Source organism: Plutella xylostella, chromosome 30 (assembly GCF_932276165.1).
Source record: "Plutella xylostella chromosome 30, ilPluXylo3.1, whole genome shotgun sequence".
Taxonomy (NCBI): domain Eukaryota; kingdom Metazoa; phylum Arthropoda; class Insecta; order Lepidoptera; family Plutellidae; genus Plutella; species Plutella xylostella.
In genome coordinates, this window is record NC_064010.1 from 985,100 (window position 1) to 1,003,594 (window position 18,495).

Consider the following 18,495-nt stretch of genomic DNA (forward strand, 5'->3'; position numbering starts at 1 on the left):
CTTAAGTTCTTACATGAATGTTAGAATTAGGTTATAAACTAATTGATTAAAGCTAGTCTCAATTTAATAACTAAGTACTTCATAGGTAAGTAATTATTTCTATGCAACAACAAATTCTCGGCTGACTGTGATTTGAAACCTTGCTTAAATGATATCCGTGTTCATACTCTGTGCTCAATTCAAATACATGACTTAGGATATGAGTACGGACTTACAAAGTAATTTATTTTTTGTATTGTATTGTATTTATCCACTTCTGACCGATGCATTATTATTTATTAGTTACCTAGAACCTACCTACCTACTTATCTTACAATTAAAGAGACATCCGGATAGCAGTTACATGCTTTCCAAAAAAAGTTTCTCATGTTTTATGTATACTATCTGTAAAAGCATATTTCCACTATTATATTCTATACCCAATTGGGCTTGCATTGTGATAGAACTTCAATATGCCGCCTATGAAGCGATTGTTATTAGACGATGTTACTGTCCTACGGCTGCTGAATACAAATACAAAACGAATTCTCCTTAAACATAACTGTACTACCAAAAAAACTTTAGTCTGTTTAACAAGCGTTTAAAACGAAATTTGACAGATTGTGTAGGCGTTTGACAGCGTCAAATATATGTTACATACTGCCTAAGTTTTTGTGGTAAGTCCCTAAGCTGCTAGCTCTTCGATCTCATAAGCTTTCACACTCCGGAACGGTGACAGGCTCGTGAGCCCAGTCTCCAGCGTCTCCAGGGCTGATGTGAAGATGTAAGAGTAAGTCACAAGCAGCCAGAGCAGCATGGCGTAGAAGAACACCTTGACTGCAACGTCGGCTAGGTAGCGCCTGTGAAGTGGAAATGTATTATGGTTAGAATTATTTGTTGTTTTCATTTCAATTTTAGTCTGTCCATGGCCATCCTCATGTCCATCCTCATTTAAGTTCTATCCTTTAAATGGCTTTATGTACCAGAAGTACTTGCTTGCTACCCTGCTAGCTTGGAAAAGTAGCTTCGTGTACCTCAGGCATAAGGCTGCGTGTACATGTGCGTGGTGGCTACAAGGGGAAGAATTTATTTACCAAACTATTATTGACTCTTTGGCAGATAGATAAGTATATGGTCATCTGCATGTTCTAGGTGGCCATATATGATATCAGAAGGGCTAGTACGGGGCACATTTAAGACGTGACAAGAGTTTTGCATCGCGCTCACTCATATCGCGCAGCCTCAAGAGCGAGCGCGACGGAGAACTTTTGTCACGTCTTAATAGCGCCCTGTGCTACAAGCCCTGGAGCGGATAGCCATGGTGCAGGTGTTTTCTTTTGTTTTCCATATAACATGCCTATACTTATTAGAATTAATTACTTACACTTTATGAATCTTCCTAGCCTTCGAAAGCGTCGATGGGTCCTCTTTACAGCAGTATTGCCGCACGCCCAGCACATAATTCCTCATGTAAGCATTCATGTTGACAGGTTTCACATCGATGTAGAATATGCTTCGGTCGAACTCAGATATTCTGTTTTGGAGTGCTAGGAATTTGTCGTTGGTGAAATGCCATTCCTTTTGCGTGTAGTGTTGGAGGATCTTTATGCCGTGGCTTATGCGGTCTTGTACCTTCACCAAGCTGTGAATTAAAAGATATAATATATTATGTACTCAATAGGATAAAATCTTGGTCTTATACTAATGGTAGGTCGCAAATCCCAAAGGGCTGAACCAATAATTGGCTAGGTTATTAATACAATATGCCTATGACCACAACAACTAGTGCCTTAATGTTTGTTGTTGTTGTAGTCCTATAGCACCCCAAAAGTGCAGAGGGTCTCCACTAACATCCGCCATCTTCGTCTGTACTTTCGGCCTCGCCCCAGCTAAGTCCAGCGGCTCGCAGCTCGCTTTCAACGCTTCGGCCCCATGTTTAGATAGTCGGGACCCCCTTAAGGCTTAACCCTATAAAAAAACATACAAAGTCTTCTTCCCCATGACCAGCAGCAGCCCGTCGACGAGGTAGGCGGGCAGGTAGTGCGTGAACACCACCGACAGCTGCTGGTGCGACCACTTTTAGGACTTGATGGAGCCTCCCGTGTACCAGAGGGCCACGGTTAGCAGGTAGCGGATTAGCGGATTTCATCACGCATGGTGGATTGCCCCGCACGCCTGACATCCGCAAGTGTTATTTTCATACAACTTTTTATAGAATATGGCATGCCATCCCGCATGCTTGATGAAATCCGCACGCTATTAAAAACACCCTTATTTGATCATTTAACGCCTTGGAAGCTTTTAGCCCGTAGGAAAGAACAGCAAAAAACCAGCGCTGTGGCTTTACAGCAGCACATGCTGAGCTGGTGCCTTTTTGACGCTCTGGACAGCAACCTTTCTTTGTCTCGTTTACTTTGTTTTATTAACTTACAAAGTTTTCTTCCCCATGACCAGCAGCAGCCCGTCGACGAGGTAGGCGGGCAGGTAGTGCGTGAACACCACCGACAGCTGGTGCGACCACTTGTAGGACTTGATGGAGCCCCCCGTGTACCAGAGCGCCACGGTCAGCGGGTACTTGTTCACCATCTCGCGGCCTGAGGGAATGAGCGATGCATCATCATCATCTAATGGTAAATTATCTTCACTAATAATGCTATAGCTAATGCAACTATCATCGTTTAAGATGCTGTGGCCACTGATAGGGTTAGTGGTTGTGGTGACAGGATTAGCCAGTCAGATTATTAGCACAAGTTTTTTCACTTTGGCAGTTTCACTTTATATTGGTTACAGTGAAATACATCATTAAAATAAGCAGGTAAATAAATACCTAATAAGTACCTTTTTCAATAATTTCACCCCATGTTTGTCTGATGACTCCTGACAGTGTGATGTTGTAAACTTGAACTTCTTTGGGCCTAAAATAAAATAAATTAACTTAGTGGGCAATGTATCGTAATTGAGGCGATTTACTTAGAATACTTATTATATTTTTTAAATAATTTATCTAGTAAAACTTTTTTTTGTCAGTTAGATTCGATTCATAAGTAGTTTACGGGCCGCGCGGACGATACGCGTCATATTAAAACCAGCCTTCTTATTGTGTCGGTGAACAAATACTAAAAGTTATTTATGACGTTTTAGCTATTGAACTGTTTTGTCCCTCTTTGTCATGGAAAAAATAGTTCTTTGACAGAAATATATTAAAGCTTACCTATCCATGGCAGTAGCATATGCAACAAGAATACAGCCGTTAGCCACGACATCTACCGGCATGGCGTCGCACTGGTAGCTCGGCTCGCAGTGCATCGATCGGATCACTCCTGGGAATAGGTGCATCATTAATTATTTATTAGGTAGTTAGCCAGTTATTTTTCGTTTACTACTACTTACTACTACTACAAGTATAGTGCCACAAACTTATCTGTTCCGGTGAGAGCAAACTAAATTGATCCATATCTCATTACTTACGAATTAATTGTATATTGATATAGATTAGATGGGTTTTTATTATAACCGCAAGGGCAAATTACCACCACGGGCAAACTTAAAATCTTATAGAATGAAGAAATATTAGACATTTACTTGAACTGTCACCGGAACAGATAAGTTTGTGGCACTGTACAACTACGTGGGTACTACAACTTATTTGCAACACCCTGTATGTATATGCCTACCTTTACCAGCGCCCATGAGTAGTCCCGTAGGTCCATTTAAATTATCCACCCAACCTGGTATGGGCTCCTTCCATATTGCTGTGACTGTAAATGAAATAAATAAGTTAATTCACAATTATTTAAATGATTTATCTGAGGCCCAGAAACACGAAGCGAGGCAGTTATTATTCTGAGGTTATGTGCATTGAAAATGAAAAAGTTTCGCTACTCACTAATAGATGGCCTCGCAATCGCAATCGGGATTTTGCTTCCGAACTCAGCGACTAAAGATTCTGTTAGCGCCTTCGTGTATGAATACGTGTTTGGTTCTGTGCCGATTATCCTGAAACAAAGAGAAATAACACAATTAATAATAAAGGTATTTCTTGAAACCACTGGAAACTCACTTCTCACTTCATAGTTACTACATAGTTACAGTACAGACTCTACGTAGGTACGGTCAGGTGCAGAGAAATCTGACCGCCTCTCATAGTAACAATGCTTCTGATGCGGGTTCCGCTCATCTGGCATAATCTTTATTGACCAAAACTCATTTCGCATAACTCGTATGGTCTAAACTTTTTTGGCCGAACCATCACTTTGCCAAGACTTATGTGGCATAAGGCTCGTTTCGTCTAAAACTCTTTAGGCACAATCTTTAAACACCTAAGTTTCGTTTGCTCAAATTTATGTTCGTCTATACCTATGTATAATCTTGTTTCTCCTAATAAATAATATATTAAGTATGTAGTAAATGTACAAATTGTGGTATTTTTCTCCTACATCCCGAAAATCACGATATTGTATGATCAAAAAATCGAAAGTTAACGACCAATATAATTATTACAAACCCCATGAGATCGAAACCTAAAAATAGGTGCGACGACGAGCAAAGCGAGGAGGAGCGTGTTAGGTGCACATGTTCATCAAAACCAAAGCGGAGCGCAGCGAAGCGGAGCGGAGCGTTTTCCAAACAGCGGAAACAATACAAGGCACCAGTTTGCGCTATGTAGGGAGACGCTCCGTCAAAGCTAAAGCCAAACGAATATTATTACTTTGTATAAACCTATGCCATAGCATTATTAGGCTATTCAAGATTTGGCCATACCATTATTAGGCTAAACAATGTTATGCGAAATAACTTTTTACTAAACGAGATTTATGCCATACGATTTTCGGCGTAACGAGACTTTGACCAAACGTTACTATGCAATACGAGATTAGGCAAAAAAATCTTATGCCAAAAAAGGTAGAACCTTCTGATGCACCTTCACATTTGTACATAGCGGACAGTTTTTTTTTCAAACACAGAAGCGAAGGCGAGACCCTTTGGACCATAGTATACACACATTACGAAACACTTTTCAATTTTTTAAATCGTGCGTGTGAACTACTTTTGCGAGTTTAGCGCACTCTACTATTCTATTCTCTATCATATACTATTTTACCTGGCTCTCTGGACCTTTGGCCCTTTCTTAGCTTGGACCTTAATGTAGGCACCTTACTAAACCAAGAATACCCACTTAGGCTCCAAATAATCCAAGGTCTGGTCATCCAGCCACTGCACCATGTCCATGATCTTGGCCGGTGGGTGCAGCGCGGGGTACACGCGCTATTGTTTACTGTGCTTCTCACTAGATGGCGCTACCGGATACATTCTACATCGCGGTATGGTTGTGTTTCATGACCACCGTATAACACTTCCTTTACTCTTTCGTTTAATGAACTAATACTATATGTTAGAAGCTTAATACTCACTTTGGCTCCAAATAGTCCAGGGTCTGGTCATCCAGCCACCGCACCATGTCCATGATCTTGGCCGGTGGGTGCAGCGCGGGGTACACGCGCTATTGTTTACTGTGCTTCTCACTAGATGACGCTACCGGATACATTCTACATCGCGGTATGGTTGTGTTTCTTCACCACCGTATAACAATTCTTAATTGACTGATACTCTACGTTAGAAACTTGTAGAGTTAGATACTGTGCTTCTCACTAGATGGCGCTACCGGATACATTCTACATCGCGGTATGGTTGTGTTTCATGACCACCGTATAACACTTCCTGTACTCTTTCGTTTAATGAACTAATACTATATGTCAATAATATTCTCACTAGATGACGCTACCGGATACATTCTACATCGCGGTATGGTTGTGTTTCTTCACCACCGTATAACAATTCTTAATTGACTGATACTCTACGTTAGAAACTTGTAGAGTTAGATACTGTGCTTCTCACTAGATGGCGCTACCGGATACATTCTACATCGCGGTATGGTTGTGTTTCATGACCACCGTATAACACTTCCTGTACTCTTTCGTTTAATGAACTAATACTATATGTCAATAATATTCTCACTAGATGACGCTACCGGATACATTCTACATCGCGGTATGGTTGTGTTTCTTCACCACCGTATAACAATTCTTAATTGACTGATACTCTACGTTAGAAACTTGTAACTCACTTAGGCTCCAAATAGTCCAGGGTCTGGTCATCCAGCCACCGCACCATGTCCATGATCTTGGCCGGGGGGTGCAGCGCGGGGTACACTCGCTCCTCCAGACAGGGCAGCTCGCAGCGGCAGTACGCTGTTGAGAGGTGGACTAGAGCCTGTGAGGGGAAGAAAAAATAAGATGTGGGTAGGTACCTACTTGGAATAAGGAAAGCTTCTAAAAATCGATTTTACAAAAAATAAAAATAGCTACATAAATGTTCATAAAGATAACATTTTTTTAGAACCTAGCACTAAGAATGAAGAACCTACCCAGAATTAAGAATTTATTTTAGATTTGAACCATCAATCAAATTAGTAACATTGAATTAAACTCATTTTAACTACTCATTTATAATAATAAATGGCGTTATCTTGTCCACAATATGACTTGCAATAAATGAATTTGAATTTGACCATAGAATCGATCTCTCCAAGGCAACCTTAGGTTGATTAGGTATCATAGGTACTAAAGTGAGGCTCACCTGTAGATTCTTCATACTTTCAGCGAGCTGTAGAATTTTGAAGGATCCCCGTGTATTTAGATCAACAGCGTCTTTTAATTTCTGGTCGAATCTGAAAATAATGAAATGAAATGTCATGAATAGGTATGTAAGTATTTAAATAGTGTAGGCACCGAGAGGCAGATGCTGAGTCTGCCCCTTTTTGTCTCCAATTATTATTAGTTTTAGTTTATTTTAATTTTAATATGTGTTATTGAGACAAATAAACATATATTTCTTTCTTTCTTTCTATATGGCCTACGTAGAAATCTACGTAGGCCATATAGAAAGTACACTGTGAAACAGAGAAAACTGACCCCCTTTTTACTCTGACAGGGGTAAGGATAATTTTATTTTCTCTCCGGATTGTACAAACAGTGTCGTAGATAACTGACCCCGGCCTAATTGTTTAGATAACTACATAGGTATAATACTCTTTATTTATACAGCAAAAAGAATTATAAAACTGAATAAATATAAAATAATTAGGGTCTTATCACTTAAAGCGATCTTAGCCAGACAACCTTGGGATGGATAATAAAAAGAATAAGAGTTTGAGTTTGGTTGCAGTGTACGTACTGAAAGGAATGCAGTTTAATTAATAAACCTATTATACAAAAACTAAAATATTACAAAGATAAGAATAATCCATACAGGGTTAGTTATCATAGTCCAACTCTAATTACCTAACACACGCAGCGCTATGGAACACCACATGGCACTTGTTCTGCAGCTCCACGCGGTCTTCATTAGAGAGGCCTAACTCCTCCAGCAGGATATCTCCAGGGATTAGACGCACTTTGTCCAGGGTGTGAGGGTTTAATTGGCGGATCGTGTCGAATAGCTGGAATGAAATTGATATACATGGTGCTTAAAATGTGTACAAATGTGATATGCACAAAGGTTCACAAAGAGAGCCAGGTTGCAGATACCACTAGTGAGGTCCTACCATCAGACATTAGCAATTAACAATCCGCAGCGGCGCTCGCTTGTCAAATTAAGCTGACGTAACTTATATGAATCTGACAGATGTTAGGCAGGCGAGCGTAACTGCTTATGAATTGTTAATTCATTAATTGCTAATGTTGGTGGAGATACGGCAGCCGCTATTGAAATCTACTTATGTAATTTAAAATGTTTGCTGCTTACCGGATTTTGTAGAAATGTTTTGATTCGTTCGTCGGGACTGACGCCTCGTTTTTTTCGCATCAGCAAATATATCGTTTCTGAAAAAAATATACTTACAATGGAACATAAAAGAGTAGAGAATAATTGAGGGCGTTGCAATCTAAGAAAGTGGCCACACCATTATAGTATAGAAAACGGACAAAAGTATCACGATACTTTAGCAGAAAAAATCAAAACGAGAAATGTTTCAAATATTTACTAATTATAAAATGCGACTTTTTGGGGAGGTTTATGTTAAGAGAAGAAATTAGTAGGGGAGAGGGGGGCAGTCTTGAATGAATTTCATTAAATCAAATCAACTGTAACTTTTATTTCATTGTGTATTTCATAATGTTTTTTTTGCACTGAAACACGTGTTGGTTATCCCATTATGTAATTACTATAGGAGAAAAGTGATAGTATCACACATCGATATTTTATTACAGTTTTTTCTTGCTCAGGAAAAAGTTCAAATGTGCCCCGGCAATTCTTCTAAAACTGTGTTTACCGATTTTCCTGCAACAAATTATTTAATTGGTCAGAAAAGCAGTGACTTGCAAATTATTATGTCTGGGGAATTTATACCGACTCTTACACTGAGTTGCAGAAAGGATCTTTAAGTTAATGTCGGCATTAAATGTATTGTTGCCTTGCTTTGACAGTATACGGACAGAAAGAGACAGACATAGATTTAATGTCCACATTAGCTTAAAGTCCCTTGCTGCAACTCGGCATTACATATTCTTACACATATTTTTACAATAGGTACTCTACACGGAGAGACCGACACACATAGACACCTACAGCTGTAAAACTTATCGATACCCTTTTTGAGTCGGGGGTTAGTAAAAAAGTATCTAGACCTGATGTTTTGACAACATTAGCATCCAGACCCTGATGTCATGTAACGTTTGACACTAGTATTTTCTAACCTCTATAAGAATAACAAATACACATTGAAAGGCATTCTATTACATCAAAATAGTACTTTTTTACAAGAAATATAAGCAATGTATGTTAATGGTTAGAAATTAAGTACCTACTCACCAGTATAAAACGCTGCTCTTTCATAAACGGGCAGTTCTTCTTTTTAACCTACATAACTGTGTCTCCACCAGTTGTGAGGAAAATATCATGAGTTTTACAAATATTTATTTATTTATTTATATTTCAACGTGCATTGTACTAAAAAAACAACGGCTGTGAACGTTTACAAAAATATAAATTTATATTTTTGTATTTAAAATTACGTTACAAAGTGGTAAATCCGCGTGACAGAGGTGTATTTCATACGAATCTTGGCTGTCTCCTGCCACTTCATCCTGCGTATATTTCATAATGTTAGAAAAAAAATATATGACGAGATAAAATATAAAATTTTATTTAAACTCCAGAAGATATTACTTATTTAGTAAAACAAAATATATATTTTTAAAATATTTCTGAACTATTTAAAAAAATTGTTGAAAAATTGTCTCTCACTACCCAATGTTTTAGTAGTTACACTCTGTCACGTAGGTTGCCATTTAAAATATTTGTTTGAGCCACTCGTCCTTATTGCCATCGATCAGAGTTTAAGATCTCCTTTTCCCCCTTGGTAAGATTTCCCCTTAGAGATCCAGACACCGTGTATCGGCCACCCGCAAAGTGTGACAGGAGGTGCGTGTGTTTATTCGGCGACAGCTTCGTCACGTAGGTAATTGTTAAAATAAAATATATTTAAATTATTATTTTGTTATTTACTCATTGGTAATAACGATTACTTTGCAATCAACATGTGAATAATACATTTTATGTTACTGTTTAAATACTATTCGACTTTGCAATACATTTTACCCCTCTGTCACACGACAAATCTGTCACATTCTTACCAAACACTCCAACCTGAGGATATTCATCAACGAAAAATTGAAGAGAAACTACACGTTTTGGTTAAAGTACGAAGCGGAAGGAACGTCCAATACACTTGCGCTGCAGTAATAAAAAGTTTCGTTGGTGAAAAAGGTGATTTCGTGCTATTGTTCTCAAGAACAGACGATGAATGTGGTAGACTGTTTAATATGGTGGAGATTGATTTATCGGATGTTTGATGATTACATTAAGTCCTTCCAGCTTCTAAGGTAATTAAAAAAGGAAAAAAATAGTTTTTCAAGTTCTAAGAGCCACTTCTGTACTTTCGAAATATGGCTGATTAAAACTTTAAGAAATTACGTAATTTTTCGTTATATTACTTAAATTTTAGTTTGTTGAAAATATTATTTGTGCAGATAAACATTAATTTATGTAGTTGGAACAAATTTGTCCTTTAAGTTCCTGAAATACGGATATTTACGGACTTACGGACAGAGGAGACTGAAATATCCGTATTTCAGGTGTGATTTTAATTAGTTATACTAATTATAAAGATATCTCCAGTTAATTCTTTGACTAAATTGAAACCATAATGATTTATATGTAAGTTACTAAATTATTCTTATTAAATAAAACTGTTTTATTCCAAAACCCTGCCTTATATTTAATAGAATAACAACTCTGTCACATCGTTTACCACTTTGTAACGATTGGTGTCTCCTGGTAGTCAACTTATTTTTGGTCGTTTATATGTTATGTTATAAATAGTACAACTTTGGAAAAATCATATTAAATTTAGTCATTGATGTTAACGACTATGCTGTTAATTTTTTACTGTAATTAGCAGCGAAAAAATATTTATAACAAAAACAAGCTTCATTTTAGCTGAAATTGTGACAGAGTGGTAATAACTACTTAATAAATATTTTGTTATTTCTAAAAATCCATTCCTTCATATGTTTTCTAAATGGTATTTTGTTTATTAGCGTATCAAAAAAGTTTCATTTCAAACGACGAAGACTATCTCGTTAAAAAAAAATAAAAGATTATGTGACGAAGGTGTAATTTTTTGTTCCTTATCCACGTATTATGTCCTTAAAATATTGAAAAAATTGGTAAACTACGCGGCCAACCACCTTTTTCGATAGAATAGACATGAAGCTATCATAAAAATGATAAGAGTTCACCAAAAAGCTATAGTTTTTTTTTTCGAATTTGGGATAATTTTTTACTCATTATGTAGGTTAAAAAGAAGAACTGCCCAAACATCGTATATATTGACTAATACTTCTCCAGCCTCATTCTCCGCCAAACATCGTAGGTAAACGCTGTAAATCATCTGTCTAGCTTCGCTGCGAATGGTTTTATTCATTTTCACTTCGTGAACAAACTCAACAATCCACAAAACTCCAAAATTAAGCAAAATTCGATTTGTTTATACAGGAACAGGGCGAGTTTGACATCCAAACCATAGAAACAGACCACAAATCACAAGTTTTTTTTTATTGCCAGGTTTAAATCTGTTTAGTTCCAAAAACATTAATCTCTACTCTTTTGTGTTCAGCTGTAACATCAGATCCTTTCATAAAATTAAATTTCAAATGGCTCGGCCAATATTGACAGTGAATAGTGTTTGACCTGACCAAACAGTAGAATCATCATCATAAGTAAATATTTAATAACAAATGCTTAACCGGATAACTAAAATTAGCTTCATTTCTAGGAGCGCCGCAACACTCTGTCCTTGGCTTTCCTCATCCAGCCACTAGGGAAGCTAAAGATCGCATCCAGTGGCGTGCTTTGGGAGAGGCAGTGTGGTCGCCTATAGCAGTCCCCTACGTCCAGTAGTGGACTGCTATAGGCTGATGATGATGATGATGATGATCCAGCATGATGATAGAAAGCGACTATTCTTAATGTCACATCCGGTATTTAAACACTGAAGGGCTAGCACAGAGTGCTAGAAGTACACATAAACATCGAAACGTGACAAAAGTTTTGCATCGCGCACACTCACATCCCGTGGTCTCTTGGAGAACTTTTATCACGTATTAACGTGCGCGTCTTGCACCCTGTGCTAGATAGTGGTGGGAAAAACGGCTACATTTTGATAACACGCTACAGACGCTATGTTACACATTTATAGCAGGTTATTTAATCCGCTACATTATAACGATATTGAAGAGCAAAAAAAAAATTGATGAAAAAAAAAATTGATGAAAAAAAAAATTGATGAAAAAAAAATTGATGAAAAAACCAATGAACTTTCCTTCATACTTTACAGGCTTAGGACTGTCTATAATGGCACATCACTGTTTCCATAATGGCACATCACTGTTTCTCTTCATTTTTATGAATTATTGTCAAACGTTCTTTAATTGCAATAACTATTTACACAAAACACTTTAAAACCACAAAGTAATATCCTTTCAATGTTTCATCCACTAACGAAAACACACGTAAAGTAAAGATAGGTAAATTGTCCAGTCAAAGTTCAATCACACACAATCACAAAACATTTAAAATACGAAATTGTCCTCAGAACCAAATTGTCCGTTAGAAAGTACCTATTTACACTTACACAAACACTATTTATTTTCAATTTTACACTAAACCTAAATAAACACTATACCTATTTTAATACGTTACTATTTAAACTATTTATTATTATGTATATTTACAAATATTTATTTACAGCACGCAAATGCAACAAAACAAACAACGCGATCGTAATTCGTAACGTTGCGCGAGGCACAATTAGCATAGCGGCCACCCGTGGCCGTTGCCAAATCGCGACTGCGGAGCTAATTTCAGCAGATAGCGGAGCGCTATTGCGTAGTGAAGCTTGCAGCTTCGCAGCGTCTCGCTCTCTCACACGCGAGTCGCGCGACGTTGCACCGTTGAGAGAGCGAGACGCTACAAAGCAAGTGAATATCGCCTGCGCGGTTATCGCGCGCCAGGTCTCGCGGCTGCGAGAAATAGCGGAGCCGGCTCCGCTATTTCTAGCAGTAGCGTCGTGGCAACGGCCGCGGGCAGACGCTGTCTAATTTTGCGAGCTAAGATTGCGAGGGCGCGTCGCGTTATAATTATAGCAGCATTTGCGCGTTCATAAAGCGAATGCTATTCGTTGCGAGCAAATCACTTGCTATGTTTTTTAGCTATATGTTATATTAACCTCACCTACTAGACTAGCAGGTGTTCATGTTCACTCACCGACTCCAGGACAGCACCTCAGCAGCTTCTCCAGCAGCACCTTGCCCACGAAGCCGGTGGCGCCGGTCACCAGCACAGACTTGCCCGCGAAGTACTCCGCCACTGCCGACTGCGCGCCTAGGGTCTGGAGATTATTTTTAAATTCTTAAATCAATTTGTACATAGGCGAACTAAATTCTAAAAGCATTCTCTTCCAGTTAACCTTGGGCGTTGTGGAGAAAGTGATAGGTAGGGCGCGAAAGACAATGCGGTTTAATATCGAGATGTTTCATTTCAAATGTTATAGTAAGCCCATTGACTTGTGTATAACTAGCATTAGCGTAGGGCCAGCCACTCAAGAAAATTGCACCCAATATCTTTTGTCATAATTAGGGCCAGCGCGCGGGTAACATTTTCTTTAAGCAAAATATTCTGATGGCGCCGCATCCTTCCGAAGGGGATTATTCTAAACAACTGTCTACGACTTTTGAACGTTTTTTGCCTCTCCATAGAAAATTGGTCACATGACTTATTATTTTTTCAGAAATTTTTCAAAAGTCATAGAACAAAAGTGGTTTAGAATGACCCTCTGAGTAATCTCCTTTCGGCTTCTTTTGCATCAGCCAGTAGTATAGAAAACATATCCAGTTCAGGGAAGAACTGTGACGCCAGTGGCTACGTCCTGCGTATTGTTTTGCCATTTATTTTGATGAAATCACTACAAATAGCATGCAGGCATGCCTGAATCTGAATTTACGGAAATATAAAGAAAAGTTGCACGAGTATGAAGGTATTCTGTATTATAACTGTTATTAACACTTGATTATAGGATTAAAGGTTGCCTACCTCTGATTATAAGTAAGAATGTATGTGGTCGAATACCTAGATATGAACCTGTCATGGAAAAAAATATTGAATAGGTGCATAGTTACTACTACCCAGCATTATTAAAATTTGTTCCATCTAGTAAGTTTTTACCTACATATCGACTTACAGTCGTCAAAATATAATAGGCCCGTTTGGACAGGAACAAAATGGGATGACAGGTGGTACGACTGGTGTCAAATCAAAATCATGAAAAATATAAACAATAAGATAAGTAACTTTTGGTGCTTTAAAGTTCTTTTTTCTTTCGACCGTTAAATAATAAGCCAGATTATATGCGTCTTTTTATAAATGTATTTCATCAAGTAAATCAAGAGTAAATAGCAAATTTGTGTAGCTGTCCAAGCGGGCCTATTATATTATTTCCACGATTGTAGTTACTCGTGCTCGTGATTGTAAAAGTGACATTATACAGGGTGTACAGTTGTAAATATAAAATATTATGTAGGGCCCTGAAGATAAATTACCTTAAACCCCTGTGGCTATGGCTCCATATAGGACGTTAATACTTCCTATATGGAGCCATAGCCAGGGGGCTACTAAATGCCATTTAGTTTTTTTAAAGTGAGTTTTACCGTTTTACATAATAAAAGAGTTTTAAATACCTACCGTATTCATTTATTTTGTAATTCAAATACCCTACTTATAGGCCAAGAAGTTCGTCAACCTAATTAACTTTCATGTGTGACGTTTTTTGGAATAATTTTAATCAATTTAATTTTATGTTAGTAGGTCGTGCTGTTTTCGTCAAATACTTTTTAATGTTATTTAAATTAAATAATTTCTACGAATCTATAGGTAAGTAGACTACATTATTTTAGTACATTATTTTTTTTTAATATTGCTAATAATAATTTGCAAATTTTTCGGTTGCTAATTGAAATAGCCTAGTTTTGATAATAAAATGAAATTCATCGATGAAATGTCGATTATTTGTTTACAGAATCATCAAGCTTCAGTGGACGCGTTGGTCGATGATGATCATGATGTAAGCAAAATGTTAAGCTTGGATACACTTGACCTTATGTAAGACAAATATTGACTCTTCATTCAATCGACCGAATACTTCTTTGGCTTAGGTAATCTAGTAAGTAGGTACATTCAATACTGTGAGGTGCCGTAAAGATAATGAAAACTCATCGCTTTAATATGGAGAGCGATTCTAATGGCAACTGTAACATTTTATTTCAGCAATTCTGAATGCACCAAATTTAACAATATAAAAAACTGAAATTCTTTGTAAAGAAATCGCTTGCGAGTTAAGTTTGACTAGCCTAGCCTTGTATGTACCTACAGTGAAACTATAAAGTCCTGAAATTAAATGAGGGCACTGCTATCTTTCATGTAGCAACCCTATATAGCGAAACATAACGGACTTTGATACTTGAAATTTTGCCTGTTAACTTCCTACCTATTTATGTATTTAAAAACAACTTACCATGCACAAAAAAGCTCTTATACAAGCTAGAAGGTATTAATATGAAGGCTAATAGTGAAACCAATAAATATTTATATAGATAACGTTATTTAACTGTATAAAAAACTGGATCTGTTGACGAAGGGCACACATAGTAAAGACATCAATTTCTCTTTTTGGACGGCCAGTTCTGTTTCTTCCAGGAGTTTGAAATATTCCATATTTTGCCCTCTTTGGCACGCTGGTCCGATATAACTATAAAATAAAATAAAAAAATCTTTTTGAGTTACACAATGCCCCCCAAATTCACACAATGTGAATTTAGTAAGTAAACAAACATATATCTTCAAGTATCAAAATGTTAAGGTTTGACTCAACTGAAACCAGATGAAACCTACAATCAGTGGTATGTAAACAATGTTGGACTTGGGCTCTAAACCTAGGTTTATCGATAAATGAAGCGTTGGTACTAATAAAAAATGAGTTATTACAATTTGTACAATGCTACATACCCGTCATAGACGCTGTACGAGCGTAAACATCCTCCAAATTCGACAAAATGTGTCCAGCTTGATGTTCCGCTAAACATTGTATTAAAACTCGATAAATAACTTCACTAGCTTGACTACGGATATTTTTCTTCATCTTCCTAATTGCAACCAAGCGTAAATTGTTGCTTTTATCTAGATTATCCTTATAATTAATAAGAAAATTCAAAAAAACAGCCAACCGCCTATTGACATAAACAATTGTTATGACTTTTATGTTTCTTTTCTAATGGTGCCAGGCTCCTGAAAATTTTAGTTCCTCAAACATTAATTTCAGGACTTTATAGTTTCACTGTATATGTCCTATGTATGTACATACGATTAATTTTAGGTGTCCATTGTTAATTATTTTACATATAACTTGCTCCTGATCTGAATAGGCTATACTGAACTCATAATAATATAACTACAAAATATACAAGTAACTAAGATGCTACTTGCTACCTAGGGTTTATACACCTCTTACTGTACTTATACTATTCAGTAAAAAAAACAAAAACAAATAGGCTGGCGACGTCAGCCGGTTAAGCAGCCTTGACTTTTCAAAAGTTACTTATCCACTCAGCAACAGACGAAGGTATTTATAATAATAGTAGAAGCAAACCTAATTATTTATATACTTATGTGCATCTTCCTTATTTCTGGCATGCATGTAGTTTCATCAACATCGTAATAATATTTACAAAATACTATCGAGCGCATCGTAAAAAGATTTTATTTTTTAACTATTTCACACTTATTTTCTAGTAAAATCGAAACTTAGTCAGCACCATGGAAGTATTTGGTCCCTTTAGTTAGACTATGCTAGATATAAGCATAGGAATCATAATTTTGTCTGAACCACTCCAGGCATTCTTTCCAGGCAGAAAGTAGAGTTTTTTTAAGATTCCATTTTTTTTATTTAATGGTTTCACTATTAAATTATATATTAAAGATATATTTAACACTTTAAATAATTATAGGAAGTTAACTAAGTGATAACGAAAATTTATTTTACATTTTATAATACTGTGTCAAAAAATAGTACCTAAATGTTTATTTATAACTATATTATTTATTTCATTGATTAAAAATGTAGTGTTATTATCCTCCTATTTTATTTGTGTATTTATTAAATAAAATAAATAATTTAAATTAAAGAAATGGCAGCAATAAATAATTAAAATATGAGAATCAACCCCTGCGATTTCTATTTAATTATTTACTACCATGTATAGGTAGGTATGTCCTGTTAATTTTCAAACCGTACTCATATATTTAAATATATAAATACAAAACAAAAAAAATATTAAATATAATAATAAAAAAACTTACCTTGTCCTCGTTATCAACCGCCATTTTTTTTCGCAATTTTTTTTTTCACTGCACTTCGCACGTTTGTTTTTAAAAGAGTTAGGTCCAAGAGTGTGTGTCGGCAGCGCAGCACGGCTGTTCAACCGTCGACGGGTTAACTACCTTTTATGTTAAGGCGAAGCCCTTTCGGTTTGCTAACCTAGTTTTTTTAAAATTTGGGCTGAATAAATTATGTTAACTGGGTCGGTGATTAGGCAAGCAAAAATACGTATTGCGATAAATAGGTTAGGTATAATCTAGGCTTGAGTCCTAATTTTTGTTAATCTAAGTATATTGGGGCCTAGGCCGCAAATAAATAATAATAATAATAATAGGAGAAAAAAATAAGATACAATGTTTTATTTATGTTTCTGCATAGATAAGTCTATTAATAGATGATGATGATGAAGTTCCTACTTTACAGCTGAACAGTACTTAGATGTTCAGAAGAATACCTCACTTTTAACAATTGGCACAAACTGCACAATGCACATGACATTTACTTAGAGTTGATTTTTTATAGTCAAATAAAAAAATATATAAGAGGAATAAAATTGTGGCTGCCACTCTTTTATATAAAAACATTCTGTCGTGAAAGCATCAGAATATTGAAACATCAGTATTCAATTTCTCAGGAGCATAACTTTTACACCCTGTATTGGTTGAATACTTACTGTAGGTAGAGGTACTAAGTTAGAAAAATCTAACTTAATTACTAAAAAATATCCCCCTCTTAAATAATAGACCTTTGAGTACCTATGGAATGCAGCGCTGTGGTTTTGTGAATTACCCTTGCCTTGTTCTCAAATTTAAGTTCATGTTTTCAAATTTAAATCATAAAAAATCTAAACAATAAGTAACTTTTGGTGCTTTAAAAGTTCTTTTCTCTTTCGGCCGTTAAATAATAAGCCAGATTATGTGTCTTTTTATGTATTTTATCAAGTAAATCAAGAGTAAATAGCAAATTTGTGTAGCTGTCCAAACGGGCCTATTATATTTCGACGACTGTAAGCTAGGCCTTAATAAATGAACGTATTTCGGTACAATACGCAAGCCCTTACAATGATTCATCATTGTGCTGGCATTGCTTCCTAGTGATTATGTATTTAGTCATATTGTAGATTAAATAGTCAGTTATTCAAAATTATGTGCACCTTATTAAATGGCTACGGTGAAAGCATTTTCTATTCTCACTGAGTTGAAACTTACGATGACATCTGAAATTCAGGAATTTCATAATATTTACGTTTTGATTTGTTTGTAGACATTGTGTCTTTGATTGAGGTAATGTGGAACTCTACTTGGGCATCTTATAGGAGGGATGTTATAAGTTTAACGTGTTTGTGTAATTGTGTGTCTGTGTAGGTTAGGTATTTGTCTCAAAATAGTGAATAAGTATAGTAAACCTAAATTAAAATATGCACGCTCTGATATAAACCCTTATTTGTACGTACTAAATTAGCATTTTGA

General features: G+C 36.4%; 1 protein-coding gene across 1 annotated transcript; it reads right to left on the reverse strand.

The window, feature by feature from the left end:
- Window positions 1-250: 250 nt before the first annotated feature.
- LOC119694693 (putative fatty acyl-CoA reductase CG5065) lies at window positions 251-17,164 on the reverse strand. The gene is made up of 13 exons (XM_048632086.1): window positions 17,008-17,164; window positions 12,865-12,988; window positions 7,783-7,859; window positions 7,320-7,477; window positions 6,616-6,706; window positions 6,104-6,249; window positions 3,866-3,975; window positions 3,654-3,737; window positions 3,191-3,299; window positions 2,818-2,894; window positions 2,411-2,573; window positions 1,364-1,621; window positions 251-839 (listed from the first exon to the last, which is right to left on the reverse strand). The coding sequence occupies exons 1-13, from the start codon at window positions 17,029-17,031 to the stop codon at window positions 665-667; spliced, it is 1,596 nt and encodes a 531-aa protein (XP_048488043.1). The 5' UTR covers window positions 17,032-17,164; the 3' UTR covers window positions 251-664.
- Between the last annotated feature and the right edge of the window lie 1,331 nt (window positions 17,165-18,495).

Coding starts and splice junctions, on each gene's coding strand:
- LOC119694693 (XM_048632086.1), bottom strand. CDS start 17,031: ATGGCGGTTGATAACGAGGACAAG. Junction 1,622..2,410: donor GTCATGGGGAAGAAAACTTT/GTAAGTTAATAA, acceptor TTTAATTCACAG/CTTGGTGAAGGTACAAGACC. Junction 840..1,363: donor GCTAGGAAGATTCATAAAGT/GTAAGTAATTAA, acceptor TCCACTTCACAG/GCGCTACCTAGCCGACGTTG.